The sequence below is a fragment of the Vulpes lagopus genome, chromosome 22, assembly GCF_018345385.1.
Source record: "Vulpes lagopus strain Blue_001 chromosome 22, ASM1834538v1, whole genome shotgun sequence".
In the NCBI taxonomy this organism is placed as follows: domain Eukaryota; kingdom Metazoa; phylum Chordata; class Mammalia; order Carnivora; family Canidae; genus Vulpes; species Vulpes lagopus.
Genome location: NC_054845.1, coordinates 13,817,512 through 13,833,760, shown reverse-complemented (window position 1 = coordinate 13,833,760; position 16,249 = coordinate 13,817,512). Strand labels below are relative to the sequence as shown.

The following is a 16,249-nucleotide window of genomic DNA, read 5'->3' as shown; positions in this document are numbered from 1 at the left end:
TGTAAGCGATATTTTTTTTAACAAGCATTCAAGTCTTCCTTTAATTTAATTCAGTACATCATCAGTCATGTAATGTTACTCCCTAGGATTTAATTTCACATTTTGGGAGATGAATTAATTCTTTCAGGCCACTGGGTTGCAATTTAGCTGGCATATTACAGCTGGAGTATGCTATGTGAACCTCACTGATCTAAATAACCTAACTTTCCATGAAAAATTTATTGACAGAATAAGCTCAACTGTAAAACCCATGTGTCAGAGGTAATTTTGGTAAAATGTAAAACTGACTGATTTTATTAGTTTGGTCCCTGGCAACAAACCACTCCTGCCTTCTCTATTCCATAGAAGGAGTGGATTTCCTCCAGTTTGATTTCATCCAGACCAGTATGAGAAGGCTTGGAAAAGAATCTCTCATTATCTTCTCTGACCCAAACTGGTGGGCTGTGGTAGTGGTCTCATCTGGGACAAAGGCTCTTTACATCTCAGGATGTAAAGATTAATGCTGTTGAGAAATTACAGGCTGAGAGGAACCAGCTAATTTGCATTAATGAGCAGTGATAAAGGAGGCTGAAATCTACTGCCCCACAGAATAAGAGGGTGGGCCATTTGCTTCTTTTTCTTATAATAATCATTTAGACACTAACCCACTCACTCCTTGCTCCCTTCTGCTCTTCCCACTGAATAAAAGGCTTTGGCCACTCTAGCAGCTTTGTATTTTTATCTAAACATCTCCTCTCCTTCCATTATGTGTCATTCCTCACCCACTCCTTCCTTCTTCTCTGTCATATTTAGCTGTCTTTACTAGGAAATGAATGTATTTTATGCTATCTTTATTGAAAAACAATTAGATTCTATGCTTCTAATTCTAAAACAAAAGTACCTTAATTTTTTTTTTTTAAGTCATTGAAATAAGATTGCTTTTTACTTTCAGGAACTCAGTTTTTTTGTATTTTTGTTTTGTTTCTTACTTTAAAGCCAAGGGGCCTCCATACAAGTGGCACTTAACACCCTTTGCTGTCGTACCTAATGAATCTACTGAAGCCTTATCTAGTACAGCAGCCACTATATTGTACTCAGAGTGTTCTAAGTGAAATTACATTTCCTATTTAACAACAGGTGTGGCAGTATTTTTCTTAAAAAAAAAAAAATATATATATATATATATATAAAGAAATTGGAGGCAAAGTCAATTACAGTAGTCTTAGTAAAGAATTACATGTAAATTCTAATTTAAAATAATGACACAAACCAATAAATGGAAGGAAATTAAGAACTAAGTATACCACCATGACCTTAACTCACCCCCCCTAAACCCCCATGCTCACACACTGAAACCATATGGCATTATGAAGTCAGACACTTGTCTGACACGCTCTATACTCAGTTGCATCTAAACACATGGGTTGAGTTAAGTGTGCTGTTTCAGCCTGTACTCATTACTTCTTAACTTTTATTGGCTCATGTCTCCACTTCCATATTATTTTTATGTTTTTTAATTAAATTTCCTTTCTATAATACTAATGGATAGCAAAAAAAAAGCATATATATATATATATATATATATATATGTGTGTGTGTGTGTGTGTGTGTGTGTATTTCACCAAATTACTGAACTTATAAAAGTTCATTTCTGAACCAGGCTTTTTTGTTTTAGCCATAATATTAATAACACTGATAATTTACACATTCATATGTTCTGTGCTTTACAAGTTTTCACATTTTTAATATCATTTAATCCCCACAACATTGATGTGGAGTAGGTATTCACAAGAGGCAAGTTTAGGGAACTTGCTCAAAGTAATAAAAGAGAACACTGAGATTCAAATCCAACTGTTCTGAATCCAAGTATAACACTCTTTGTATTCTTCAAGGCCTATGCTAGAAATCAGAACCAGGAAGGAGAAGGGAAGAAATCAATACATTATAGTGTGTTTCTCTCATTTGATGTGAGAGAAGGTGATTTCTGGTCTACAGGGTCAACTTGATTTCTGAACTATTGAAAATGAAGTATGGTGACTGTCACATTGTACATTTCTTCATGTTTTGGAAATTGGGATGATCTTGTGTTCTATTCTGGCTTCATTAAGCTAAAGGGCCTGGTAATTTAACCGCTCTGGTATTTCACAAAGCTCTATCAGTACACTTCTGCCAAAAGCCATTAGAATTTCTCATGACAACTGGGTAAATACCCTTCCTGTCTATCAAAAACAACCTCAGCTTGTCCTGTGCCATAACCCATAACATTTATAAACACGCTTATTAACACATACAGGAAATGAAACAATAAGGGCCACTGGCTTTTCAGTTCATTTCTTTTTAGAGAACATTCATTCCAGCAAGAGCTTGGCATCAGATGTTATTTGCAAAAAAAGGTGATGACTTTGCAATTACAGGTAGCAGATGGCTACCTGCTGAAAATGATGCCAACCAAAATATCATGACTAAATCTGCTCTTCCCACTATGTGGCAGACTGAATTGAATAAATATTCTGAACCAGTAAATTAATACTATATAGTCTTTGGGGAAATTTTTGCTTTAGAAAGAGCAATGGAGTAAGGAAGGTTGGGTCTGGATTTTGTGTGACGTTGAAAAAATCAATGGACTTTTCTGGACGTGGCTCTTCTAAGCTAAAATAAGGCATTCTAACTTTTCAGTGATGCATTTAGTAAAAGAACAATTAATTTAGCAAATTAATTAAAATCATATCATGAGTGAGAAACTGATTTTAAGAAAAGCCCTTTCTTTTAAGAGACTCCTTGTCATTATCAATCCAGGGCTAAAGGCTGTCATTACACTAGTATTATAAAGTTGTTATAATATTACTAAGTCTCAGGCACCCATTTTAATTTCTTTTTTTTTTTTTTTTTTACCCATTTTAATTTCTAACAGTAAACCAACTTTTATATCTAGTTAGGTGGACATGAATTTCAAGAAATGCCGATATCTAAATTACCATTTGCTACTGTGGATTTAGCAATATAATGTCTTTAAAATTTCAAAAGAATGTGATATACTATTTTTATTTGATTATATTTTCTTTTAGAAAAAAAAACACAATGGTATTTTACTACTATAGTTAAAATAATGAAAACATATAGCTTCTGATATAGCTACTTACAATGCTAGAGTATTTATTATCCTAAGTTCCATATACCTGAGCAAAATCAGGAAATACCAATTTGGATTACTATATTCACTTGTTGGGAGTATATTTTGGAACGTTAAAATATTCAGGTGTAGTATTTGTCTAACGGTATGTTAAAATCCATCTCAAGGATTCTGTTTACTACCTGTCACTGGCAAGAATACTTTAAGAAAATGTTTCCAGAGTGCCTGGGTGGCTCAGTCAGTTGAACATCCAACTCTTGATTTTGGCTCAGGTCATGATCTCAGGGTCTTGAGATGGAGGCCCAGGTCGAGTTCCCCACTCAACAGAGAGTCGGCTTCCTCCTTTTCCTCCTCCCACTCCCCCCCCCCCCCGCCCCCGTTCGTGCTCTTTTTCTCAAATAAATGACTAAATCTTTAAAAAATTACTTCATAATTAAGTATAAATGCAGAAATTGTGATTGATATTTTTGCTCTTCCACTGTATCCTAGAAGTAAATGACTTTGTTTCTAAAACCTAAGTGGCAAACAGAAGTATATATTGAGCTATCCATCTGAATAACAGAGATACATATTTAAACCTCTTTTGAAACCTCATTTGGGAAAATGAGCTGAAGTCAAGTTTTTCATTAGCATGAGCCTCTGATATAAAGAAAACATCTTACCTTCCACTCAGAGATGAAAAGAAGGGTACTACATGTATTCCTAAGGGGCCTCCTTCCCCAGAAATCTCCACTGTTCTTGTCATATCACTGGGGCAGAAAAAAAAAATAAAGCACAGATGAGTCTCTACTTAAAAAAAAAAAAAAAAAAAAAAAAAAAGCAGCACATTAAAAAAATAAATAACCTAAGATTATATCAACTGCTGTAAATTCAACAGCAGGAGATGAAATCAAATGAGTACATGATTTGCTGGTATGTTCACAAGATCCAGGAAATAAAATGTTTAAAAGACTGATTTCGTATTTTTTTTTCCCCTAGAAGGGAAACAAATGGAAATAACGACCCAGGAAAATAACTTCCTACTTAACTTAATCTGCATAAATCAACATATTTAAGAGAATATATACAAAAATGAAATTTCTTTCCATTGAGACACACTTGAAAATTACTGTACAGATGATAAAATACATGGAATTAAGCTTATCTATGCTCAAGCATAAAGTAGGCTTCCACCCCAGAACAGGAAAATTGAAACAAAATACGTATTTACTAGAAAAAAGCACAGAATTACATTTTACAACAGTGAAGCCACAGTTGGTAATCCATATGGGCATGTTCAGAGCATTACAAATCAGAACTTAGACTTGCCTTTCAATAAGGCATCAGTTGTATTCAATGGAACAATTCTAAATTTTCACCTCCTATTTTTTTTAGAGGTAGAAAAAGAAGTTGTAAAGCCTGAAGAAAATGTATTACAGAAAGAAATAGAAAGCCTGACCCGCCTAACCTACTCCAGATTAAGGAAAGGATGAGCTAGAAACATTAATGGATAGTGTGTATGACTGAAATATACAAGATATTGGGAAACTTTGAGTAATAAAGAGTGGAACTAACAAGTTTTTATAAAGATGAAAAATAATAACCGTGAACAATTATTGGCTCCTTTAATCCCACAGAGAGAAAATAAAATTGCTAGAGGAAAAATGATAAAGTTGAAGCAAGCATCCCTGTTATGGAAATTGTAAGTAGGTCTCTATTGTTTCCTATTTACATGAAAATGACCTGAAACTAGATGTCAAATTAAGAGCTACAGCTGCTACAAATGCTTTCTGTTCCAAATTGAAAACGGTGAAATTTTGGCTCCTTGCTAGAAAGTTGAGAACAGCATAAGAAAGCAAAATGCCTGATGAATTCACTCTGCATGTAGTACTCTCTGAATTATCAGCAATCTAAAATAAATACATTAAATATATTCTCATCAGTAGACTAGGCTTATTTTTAATGTGTTTTCATTGCAAACTTATTATCATTAAGAACTGAAAAAAGAGCATGTCAATTTCTAACATTTGTGGAATATAATAGAATTTCAAATCTGATAATAAATTTCAAACGAGTTTTTCTCAGATACTGCCAATATATTTAAAACTTGTTCAGTCAAGCAGGTTCTATCAGAGGCCTGGAGTACAAGTTAGAAATAAAACAAATCTTAGAGTGGTAATATCATGGGATAAATAGATTCTTGATACTTACTGTGTGAGGGTATAGATATTATATGAATATATTCATTATCTGTATATTAACATAATATCTCTGTGTGTATGTGTGTATATGTATGTAATACTATATATAGATATGCATTATATGTCCTAAATATAAACTGTCTGGTGGGCAGAAAATGTTGTATAGCTTTTAATGGACCACAAAGCAATAATTTTTATATAATAACAGATTTATAGTTCATTTGCAGGTATTTGAGAAAGTCTAAACCCAAAGCATTAACATTCTAGGGCTATGGCATTATTTTAAAGACTTTTAAAAACAAACATGAAAATCTTGGTTAGGGGATCCCTGGGTGGCTCAGCAGTTTAGTGCCTGCCTTCGGCCCAGGGCATGATCCTGGGGTCTCGGGATCGAGACCCACATCAGACTTCCTGCGTGGCACCTGCTTCTCCCTCTGTCTCTGCCTCTCTCTCTCTCTCTCTTTCATGAATAAATAAAAAAATCTTAAAAATATATTTAAAAATAATTAAAACTATTATCTCTACCTTTATAGTGTATTTTTATAGTTTTACACTTAGAACATAACACAAATCTTTCCTAATAAACGTATCACATATCCACATGCTTATAGACAGCTCTTTTATGTATTATATAGAGGCTTTTGGGATATAGTGTTTAGTATAGAGTTCAAGATTTTAGCTTAAGAATTTTTAGGATGGCTTTATGGAGTTTTGTCTAGCAAATATTTTTTTTTTAAGATTTTATTTATTAATTCATGAGAGACACACAGAGAGAGGCAGAGATATACAGGCAGAGGGAGAAGCAGGCTCCCCCGAGGGAACCTGATGGGAGGGGACTCAATTCCAGGACCCCGGGATCACGACCTGAGCCAAAGACAGATGCTCAACCACTGAGACACCCAGGTGCCTGCAAATATTTCTTTACCCAACTCAAAACCTCTCCTGTAAAACAGTAAAATCTATGTATTATACTGATATCTATTCTTCAAGAAATATCAATCCTCTATTTTCACACTCACTTAAATAAAGTAAATCTTATAATTTGTTAAAGCAATCAATCCTGTTTCAAAACACCACAACTTTTTGGGGGGATACAGTTTAAAGGTTCATTTATATTTTATAAGATTTTCTTTTTTTAGATTTCAGAATAAACTTGTGTGCTATCTATATACATGACAGGCACAATCTTTGGCTAGAAAGATATTTGACAAATGTTAAATTACTAGCATCAAAATATTATCTCAGGAAAAAAGCACAGAAGACTTTTGATTTTATAGATTTTAATATATAGGCAGATACAGAGAATTAAATTTATTTTATATAGATCAGCATTACAAATTTTATACAGGGTATGTTTTACCATGTTCTTATCCATTATTTTAAGATGGAAAGAAAAGCTTTTGAAAGAGGAAGTCTCATAAACGGGATATTTTTACTTATTTTAAAGGGGGAGGGACAGAAAAAAAAAACCTTGTGTTATATATACCTGATGGAATTCTGTAGAAATCTCTGTATATATACCCTTCATGAAAGATAAACACAGCAAGTAAGGCTGGACACAATTATTTGAATACTTAATCTCATAAAGTGAGATTTTTTTACTAAGATGTGGAAATATACACTATTAATGCTATTTGTTTAGGTAAAGTGTAGAGTAGGGTTCAGGGACCAGTGAACAGGATATGTACACAGTAATTTATTTTTTGGAGGCAGACTGAGAATGGAAAACTTAGAGAATGAGGTGGAGAGGACATTCTAGCAGTGGAAAGAAAAAAGGGACTGGCAGCTACTTGTGAAAAATGGACAAAAAATGAAATGTGGGGTAAAGGGAAAGTACATTAATTACACAAAGAAAAGTCTATAATTTCACAAAGATCAAAACAGCTGATTTTATACAACTAAAGTGAGAGCGGAGAGTCACAGAACATTAGGTCCAACAGCATTAATCAAGCTAAATGCCCTCAGATCCAACTGACAAAACTGATTCAACTAATTCCTGGGACCAGCTGCTACCTATCTCGGATTTTAGGACAAAACTCTGGACGAAGGTACAAAATAAAAGGTTAAAAGTGAGCCTGTCCTCAACAGCTACTCTGCAGGAACTCCATGGCAAGTACTGCATTTGGCTCCATCCAGACGAAACACAGGAAGCCTGAGGGCAAGGATGCCAGAGCTGCAGAAGGCTGCAGGTCCAAGTCCTCACAGGAGGCAAATGGATAGCATTTTTAGCCTTGAGATTACTGGACTCAGTCACAGGCCACTCATTTAGAGGAAGGGACAGACAGGGCTCAGGGCAGGTGTGGTGCGGGGGCACATATCTTATTTTGGAAGAAAATCATGACTCACTTATGAAATTAGAGAGACAGTTTATAGTAGTGGTGGCTTTGAGTTCGTTGAGTAAATAATTTAAATGAACATCAAAAGAATTAGTTTCTTTATTTGGACTATGGGGAAATTAAGATAAATTCCTAGTAGAACTGTCAGTTTAAAAACAATTAGAGGACATAGCATGTACATCACACAAGTCGTAGTTGGCATACACAAAAGGCTCAGTAACTATCAGCTATTAGGATGATTATTAGAACTTTTTGAGGGATGAGTTTATAGATTAAAAGGAAATTATCTCAAACTTTCCATTTTTTTCAACTGATTTCTTCAGTAAGACTTCTAAAAATATCCTCAGTGGGACACCTGGGTGGCTCAGCTGTTGGGTACCTGCCTTTGGCCCAGAGCACAATCCTGGAGTCCCGGGGTCAAGTCCCACGTTGGACTCCCTGCGTGGACCCTGCTTCTCCCTCTGCCTGTATCTCTCTCTCTCTCTCTCTCTGCCACTTATGAATAAATAAATAAAATCTTAAAAAAAATATCCTCAGGTATTGTAGGATTGAGGAAAACACTTTCTTCATGATTAGACTGCTGCCATAGAGAAGATGATGGGTAATACATGGATAGGTTTCAGCCGGGTTTCTTCAGGCCCTAACATGCAGGTCTGTCATGTGGAATAGAGTGAGAGATGGAACGTGAAAGAAAGACCTCCCAGAAGAGTCTGTTGATGGCACAGGTCTGCTGGATCATGATGTCTTGTTGATGCAAATATACTGAGTGAAAACCTAACAAAAAATTTGTTGCTGATGATGGTGGGATTCATGTAACATACCTAAATTCAATGTATATTAATAGAGTAGTTACAAGGAGGAAGTTCTACAAGGAAAATACAGAGGCCAATGTCTGAGGAGTTTATAATCTAGGGAGGCAGGTTATGACAGATAACAAGGAATAATACAAAGCAATGGAATGATAGTAGTAATCATAGTATACTTTTTCTGATTATAAATTATTATTTGGGAGGCAGTATATTAATGGCCTTCTAGCATGATACCATGTACTCTTACAAAAGTATAAGGTAAACATGTCAGTCCCATTTTATAGATAAGTAAACCAATGCCTAAAAAGGTAAAATAATTTGTCAAGCCTCACACCATCTTGACAAGGTAGAGTCAGAACTCAAATTATAATTTATATTCAAGAGCAGGGTTTTTTTTTTATTATTTATTTTATTTATTTTATTATTTTTTTAAGAGCAGAGTTTTAAGCTACTCTCCTGTGAGTTTCAAAGTTGAGGCACATTCTGATGAGGCTCAGAGGAAATTAGTACAGGATTAGGAAAGGAAGCTGCGATCAGGAAAGTCTTCCTGAAAGAGGTACATTTTAGATGAAACTGAGAAGGGCAAATGGATCTTCAGTCAGAAAAAGTAGGTGAGGGAATGGAGGGGGCATGCAGATGAAAGAACACAGTCTACACTGAGACACTGAACCAGGAGGGGGTGTGGGCACATAGACTAGTTGTGATATTAAAGAAAGAGGTCAGTGAGCAGGGAGAAAGGAAGGGAAAGACAGAGGCAGGTATTGAGAAGAGAAGGTTGAACCACAAGCTTGAGATCAAATCTCAAAGTGATATGTCAAATTCTATGCTAAAAAAAAAAAAAAAGCAGACTTAGTTCTGTAGAAAATGGAGTCATTAAAAGTGTCGGCACTAGGAGTGGTGTGATAAATGCTGGGGTTTAGAAATATTTATCTGGCAGTGATATGTGGGATCTATTAGAAAAGAATAAGACAAGATAGAGATTGATTCCTGAGACAGGAGTGAGTAAATGATTGCAATAATCAGATTGGTAATAAGGCTTGAGTAAGAATTACAGGAATAAAGCATGACTACCTGGGGAAGGTTTAAGCAATATATATATATATATATATATATATATATATATATATATATATATATATATATTTTTTTTTTTTTTGACATGGACTCTCTCAATAATTTGCCGAATGAATGGATATCAGAGGGAAAGACAAATAAAACTTGATGGCTGTTTTAAGCCTGGGAAGAGAGGTAAGTCTAGAGGAAGCAAATTTGGAAATGTGTCAAGGAATAGTTTGAGGTCAGGAATGACGGAGAACTTAGGGATCCGGTGAAGGTCTTTTGCACATGTTGCTTGCTGTTGAAAGAGAAGTTTAGGAGCATTTGGATTTTTTTTTTTTTTTTTTTTGTGCAATACACGTTTATTTTCCTTTTTACCTTTGCAGTCATCTTTGAGTAATCGTTGTGTAAACAATAGAATGGAATGAAATTACATTAAATTGTATGCAAATGGCTCTAGAACACCTTAACAATTATGACAAGGCAATTATAAATAACTTTTTCTTTCCTTAGTAATATATATTTGCTTTTTAAAGTACATTAAAGAGCTGCCATATCTAGGGTTAGCTAGGAAAGAGCAATGGTACCATCCTGGGAGCCCACCTCCCCTGAAAGTTTAGACTCCAATTTTGAAAATCCTAAGGGTTATTACTATTCCATAATATATAGTCAAGCAGAGGGCTACTTGGGTTGAAAGTATTTATTCTTGAAACTTAACAGCATTTTAGCTTTTTAGTCATTGCACAAAACCCTTTCTATTTTTCACTCCATCTGGGTATTCGTCGGAATTTCAAGTAAAATCTTCAAGTGTATCACCTTTGGAACAACAAATCCTGTCCCTTAAGGAGAAGTCAAATCAGAGGTGGGTACATAATTAGCAGTCTAATAGAAGGGCAACATTTTCTATAGCATTCTATACGTTCCAATGAAGCAAAACTTACATATGCCTTATGTAAGTTATGCATCCAGCTCTTGATTTTGGCTCAAGTCATGATCTCAAGGTTGTGAGATCAAGCCCCTCATGGGGCTCCATGCTGGGAATGGAGCCTGCTTAAGATAGTCTCTCTTCCTCTGCACTGCCCCCACTCCCCCAAAAAGAAAAGAAAAGGTAAGAAAGAGAGAGGAGCTTAAAGTACAATTTAAAAAATTTTAAAAACACCCAATAGAAACCACCTAAGAGAAACTTCTTGCTTCATCATCAAGGGAAATTGAATAGTACTTCATAGAAGATGCATATTATAAGCCTATTTGGAGAACCTCCTCAGACAGTTATTTTTCTTTAAAAAATGTGTTAATTATGAGTAACTAGCTAATAGATATGCTTATGACCTATGGAGCAATGTGTTTTAACCATTCACTGAACAAATATGCTGCTAGCATGTTCCAAGACCTGTATGACGTGTCAGGAATGCCTTGGAGGATTCACAGACTTATATGGGAGAATGACAGTTACAACAAACTGTGGAATGTGTGCTAATCATAACTATAGCAGCCACAAATATTTATCTAGGCTTTCATTTAGCCTTGTACTACGTGCAATTGCCTGTGATAAATCTCATTTAATCTTCATAATAATCTGTGTGATCATGATACCCATTTTCCATATTAAATAAAATTAAAGAGGCTAAATGATTAGTCTAAAGTCACATAAGTAGTGTTCAAATCGAGGATTTAACGAAATTCAATTGGTATGAAGGAATGGCTTGCTGAATGCTATGGTTTAAGAAATTTTATCCAGCAGTACTATGTCAGATCAATTAGGATAAAGAGATTGATATTCAAGAGAAGAGACAGTGGAGTTACTGTAATAGTCTGAGAGTCATTGCTTGAGCAATGACTATGGGGATTAAAGTATAGGAACAAGTTCAAAATATTTTGAGACGGACTCTGCAAATAATCTGCTGAGCTTCTATGCTACCTACATCAAAGTGACCCCAAAGTCCTATTTTTGAGCCAAACTCTGTGGGGTAGCATGCCATCCTTGCCCCAGGACAATGCTGACCACGTAACTCAGGTCTAAGTGACTTCCTAATTTCTCTTCCTTTGTTTCTTCATCACTCCATGCCAGCTAGAACCAATGTGTTCTCCTGCAGTTGTAATCTCCAAGCTTCCTGCTGCTAGTTGTGCATGCTATGCTGTTAAGATCTATCTCATCCTCCTCTTACCAAAGAGGCTGCAAGAGCTGGAAGTCTGTACTTCCTCTACTTTCTGAACTTGGCCTCAACCTGATTTCAGCTGATTTCTCCAAACTGGGGCTCTCTACATGAAGTTTCTTAGCATGAAATAAAACACAAAAAGAATAAGGGGAAGTGTTCACACTGGAGTCGAAGGATTTGGAGACAAGAGTAGTGGATATAGATTGGGTGTCTACAAGTTACTTAATTACTCTTACCACTATTAAATATGGAATTAGTTTTCTAGTGCAAAATTTGAAGCAATGTAGAAAAAATGATGGTAAGAATGGTGGGGGTGGTGGTGGTAGTATCATTATCATCACCGAGATGGTGGTGATGATGAGCACAATACAGTGGTAGCCAACAGTAGCAAATATTCCCATGGCGGACTCTGGCCCAGGCATTGTTTGAAGTTCTTTACATGAATTCATTTAATCTTCATACCAACCCTCTGAGGAAGGTTTTAATATTATTTCTGTTTTACAGACCAGAAACTAGGGCAAAGAGACAAATAACTTGCCTAAGTTCATAGAACTAGCAAGAAGCAAAACTCGGAACTGAACCTGTGTAGCAGCTAAGGCAGGACTGGAAATTAGTGCAGAACAAAGTAATTATTGAGGAAAATGAGAGCAAATGACTTCATATAATGAGTTACTTACATTAAAAACATGAAAAATCCTTGGTGATAGACTGGATTCATGTTATATACATTGAATAAAATATTCCAAGAAGGTTAAAACAGAATGCAAAGCAATATTCAAAGAGCTAATGTCAAAGTGGGACACTCAACCACAATGAACTCTGAAAATTCACTTTAAACTGTTGTTCAAAGAGAAAAAAAGCAATTAAGAAATCCAGGTTGCTGAAGAGTTGGACGCTCATTTATATATGTTTGTCAGGAAGTTCTTACATCATAAAAGAAAATAGAAGAGTGACTAATTAATTTTAGAATTGAGACAGGTTTCAGTCCACTATTCTACTTATCTTGACCTTCCCTATAAAATAGGAACAACTACAAACTATTAAAGAAACATTATCTCGAGATAACTAAAATACTCTTATTCACATAAAGAGAATACCTCAGTGCATCCTTGGTTTTCGGCGATGTCGGTGGCTCTGGCTGTACACCATTCATAACTTCTCCATCTTCTAAGTTCTGTGTGGAATCCTGCAGTCAAACAAACCCATAAATATGTGGATGCTATGCATAGAGAATTGAAAATTTGAATAAAATGGCTCAATGTGAAATGGCAAGTGGTTTTACTCTCGGTATATATAGTATGCTCCAATTTCTTTGAAGACTGGAAACAGGTGTTAATCTTTTCCGTGCTTTCAATGTTCTTTTCTCTCCTGTTTGGTTTCTGAAATACTCAAATGGGCCATTTACACAAGGCAATGTGTTAAGAGCTTTGGAATACATCATTTAGCTTCCTGCTACTCAACCATAAGCTTTTGGGACCGAGTGTTTTAAATCAGCAAGGAAAGGGGTACCAAAGGGAAGGTGCCACTGACAGGTGGTGATGTATTAGCTTTAATGTACTCTACTTGCCTGCACCCTCTAGTGACACTAAAAATATAAAGTAAGCCAAATCCATGGGAAAAAAAAAAGTTGCCTGGCAAGGGTACTTCTGTCAAAAGTCTAACAGGATAATGAAAGGAAAAGAAATGTGCAGTTCTTACTTTGTCATAAAACTTTTATTCTGAGAGTGATCTTCAGCAGAGAGAAGCTACAAGTAACCATTTAATTTCTAAGATGGTAAACACTCTTACGCAACAGACAGGTAAGGGGGCCAGAGAGGGTAAGCACGCCAAGCCAGTGGCCACACTGAGTTGGGTGTTACATAGACAGAATGGATTCTAAAAAGCAAGCTTGATTTAGAATCTCATTTGGGAAGCATTGGATTTCTGGTAGGCTTTGGAATTGCACTTTAACAGAGGGATTTTGCAGATACACCACTCTTCAGAAGCAAAGTCAGAAACAGTGTTACTCATGGACTCAGGTTTCAAGGAATCCGCAAACCACATGGAGAAAGATCCATTGTCAATGACCACTTGTAAACAGCATTTGTGGATCTGAAAGCATCATTTCAACAACAAAAAGACAATATATCAGTTAAGAGGTTGGGCATAAAGGAATTAAGTTAAGACCTTGAAGAAAACAAGGTGTGGAGGCACAATTCAAGCAGTTTGTCAGTGTGCAATGATTTAAAAAATGTATTTCACTTTTAGACTGTGTGGCAACATTTCACGTTGGGGTTCTGGGTTTGTGAAAGACTCAGTCTACACTAGATTTCGTTTTTTAAAAATTTGTTTTCACTCTTCTATGGGGATAAACAAAGGGAAGAAAATCTAAAAGGTCAAAGAACAATTTTTAGTTTAGGGTAACAAATCTTAAAAGATGAATGTCTTTGAAAGCTTTCAAACATTCCTACTATTATGAAGGGATTGATATATGCTTACAGAGAAAAGAGGGCTGGGAGCTAACAAAAATACTTAGGTAGACAATTTAACAAAATATTTGAACTCATGACTACTGTGCATGTCGGCACATTTACACCTTCTTACCTCTCTTACACAAGGGGGAGCACTCTGAAGGGCATGGCTGGTCCTCTATGAAGTATCCAACACACAGAGCTCATTTAGTGATGCTTAACGAATGCATGAGCACAATGGCATTGTATTAGTTTCCTAATGCTGTGTAATAAATTACCCTCAAATTGAATGCATTAAAAAATCCTATTGTCTCTTAGGGTTTTTGTGGATCAAATATTTAGAAGTGGCTTGGACGGGGGAGTTCTGGGCTAGAATCTCTCATGAGGAGGCAACATTTCAAGGTATCAACAGGGCTGCAGCTTCAATCATTGAGAGGCTTGACTGGGGCTTTAAGACCCACTATTTTTATTTCTTATAAACATTTTATTATGATATAATTCATATAACATTAAATTTACCCTTTTAAAAAGTACAATTCAGTCTATTTTAGCTTATCCACAGAATTTTGCATTCATCACCATTATCTAATTTTAGAATAATTTTAAAAACCCAAAAAGAGAGTCCCATACCCATTAGCCATCACTCCCACTTCTGCCTGCCACCCCCATCTTTCACTCCCAACCCCCTGCCCCACCCCACCCCCAACCTCACCCCACAATCATTAATTCACTTCTTGTCTCTAAGAATATATCTATTATGAACAGAATCATAAGACATGTGGCTGTTATCATTGAGCATGAGGTTATCAAGGCTCATTCATGTTGTAGTATGTATCAGTAGTTCACTGCAGTTTATGGCTAAATAATATTCCATTGTATGGATAGACTGTATTTTGTTTACTTGCTCATCATTCAATGGGCACTTGGGGTTTTTCCACTTTTTCTGATTATAAATAATGTTGCTACAACCATTTGAAATCATGTTCAGCTGTGAAATAAATGTCACTAAAAACAGGTTCTTGTGGGCTTAAGTTTTCATTTCTCTTTGATAGATAGATATCCAGGGGTGAGATTGCTGGGCCATATGGTAACTCTGTATAACATTTTGAGAGACTACTATACTATTTCCAAAGTATTGCACAATTTTACATTCTCATCAGCAATATATGAGGGTACCAATTTCTCTGAATCCTCACCTTCTTGCACTTTCAATTTTCCTTTTTTAAAATTTTAGCCATCATAGTGGGTGTGAAGTGGTTTTTATTTTGCATATCTCCAATGACTAATGATTTGCATTTCTCTAATGAATAAGATGCTGAGGATCTTCTCATGTGATTATTGGACATTTGTAGACCTCCTGTGAAGAAGTATCTAATTATTTGGTTTTTTAATTATTGAATTACAAGAGTTCTTACATATTCTGTATACAGATTCCTTAGACACATGATTTGCAATTATTGCCTCCCTTTCTATGGAGACACTTGCTGAAATTTCTCGATGTGCCCTTTGAAACACAAAAGTTCTTAATTTTAATGAAGTTCAATTTTTTTCTTTTGTTATTAGTGCTTTTTGGCGCTGTATCAAAGAAATATTGCATAATACAAGGTCATAAAGACTTACTCCTATATTCTCCTAAAAGTTTTAAAATGTTAGTTGTTACATTTAGGCATATAACTACTTTGAGTTAGTGTTTGTACAAAGTGTGACTATATGTTGTAAAGACTATTCTTTCTCCAATGAGTTGCTTAACACTCATAAAAACTCAATTGACCAAAAATGTAAGGGTTCATTTTTGTACTCTCAACTGTATTCCATTGATCTATCATGTATCCTTATGCCAGTACTACACGGTCTTGATTATTCAGTTTTATACTAAGTTTTGAAATCAGGAAGTGAGAATTCTCCACATTTGTTTTTCCAAGTTTGTTTTGGCTATTCTGCATCCCTTGCATTTTCATACAAATTTTAGAATCAGAACATCAAGTTCTGCAAGAAAAAAAAAGTCAGCTGGATTTTGGTAAAAATCACATCCAATGAGACAACATTTGGAGTATTGGCATCCTAGCAATATAAAGGCTTTGCATCCATGAACAGTTAACAGCAACTATTAATTAAAATAAATATTTTGGGGGCTCTGTAATTCTTCAAAGATA

At 35.4% G+C, this 16,249-nt stretch overlaps 1 protein-coding gene across 6 annotated transcripts in view; it reads right to left on the bottom strand.

Annotated features, from left to right (window-relative positions):
- PARD3B (par-3 family cell polarity regulator beta) overlaps positions 1-16,249 on the bottom strand; it is a 981,887-nt gene that overhangs the window by 453,222 nt on the left and 512,416 nt on the right. For all 6 annotated transcript variants that reach the window (XM_041737018.1, XM_041737019.1, XM_041737013.1 and 3 more), the window contains exons 5-6: positions 12,744-12,832; positions 3,772-3,858 (exon numbers count right to left, since the gene is read on the bottom strand). In XM_041737018.1, coding sequence (XP_041592952.1) covers positions 3,772-3,858; positions 12,744-12,832 — 176 coding nt within the window. The remainder of the gene's footprint in view (positions 1-3,771; positions 3,859-12,743; positions 12,833-16,249) is intronic.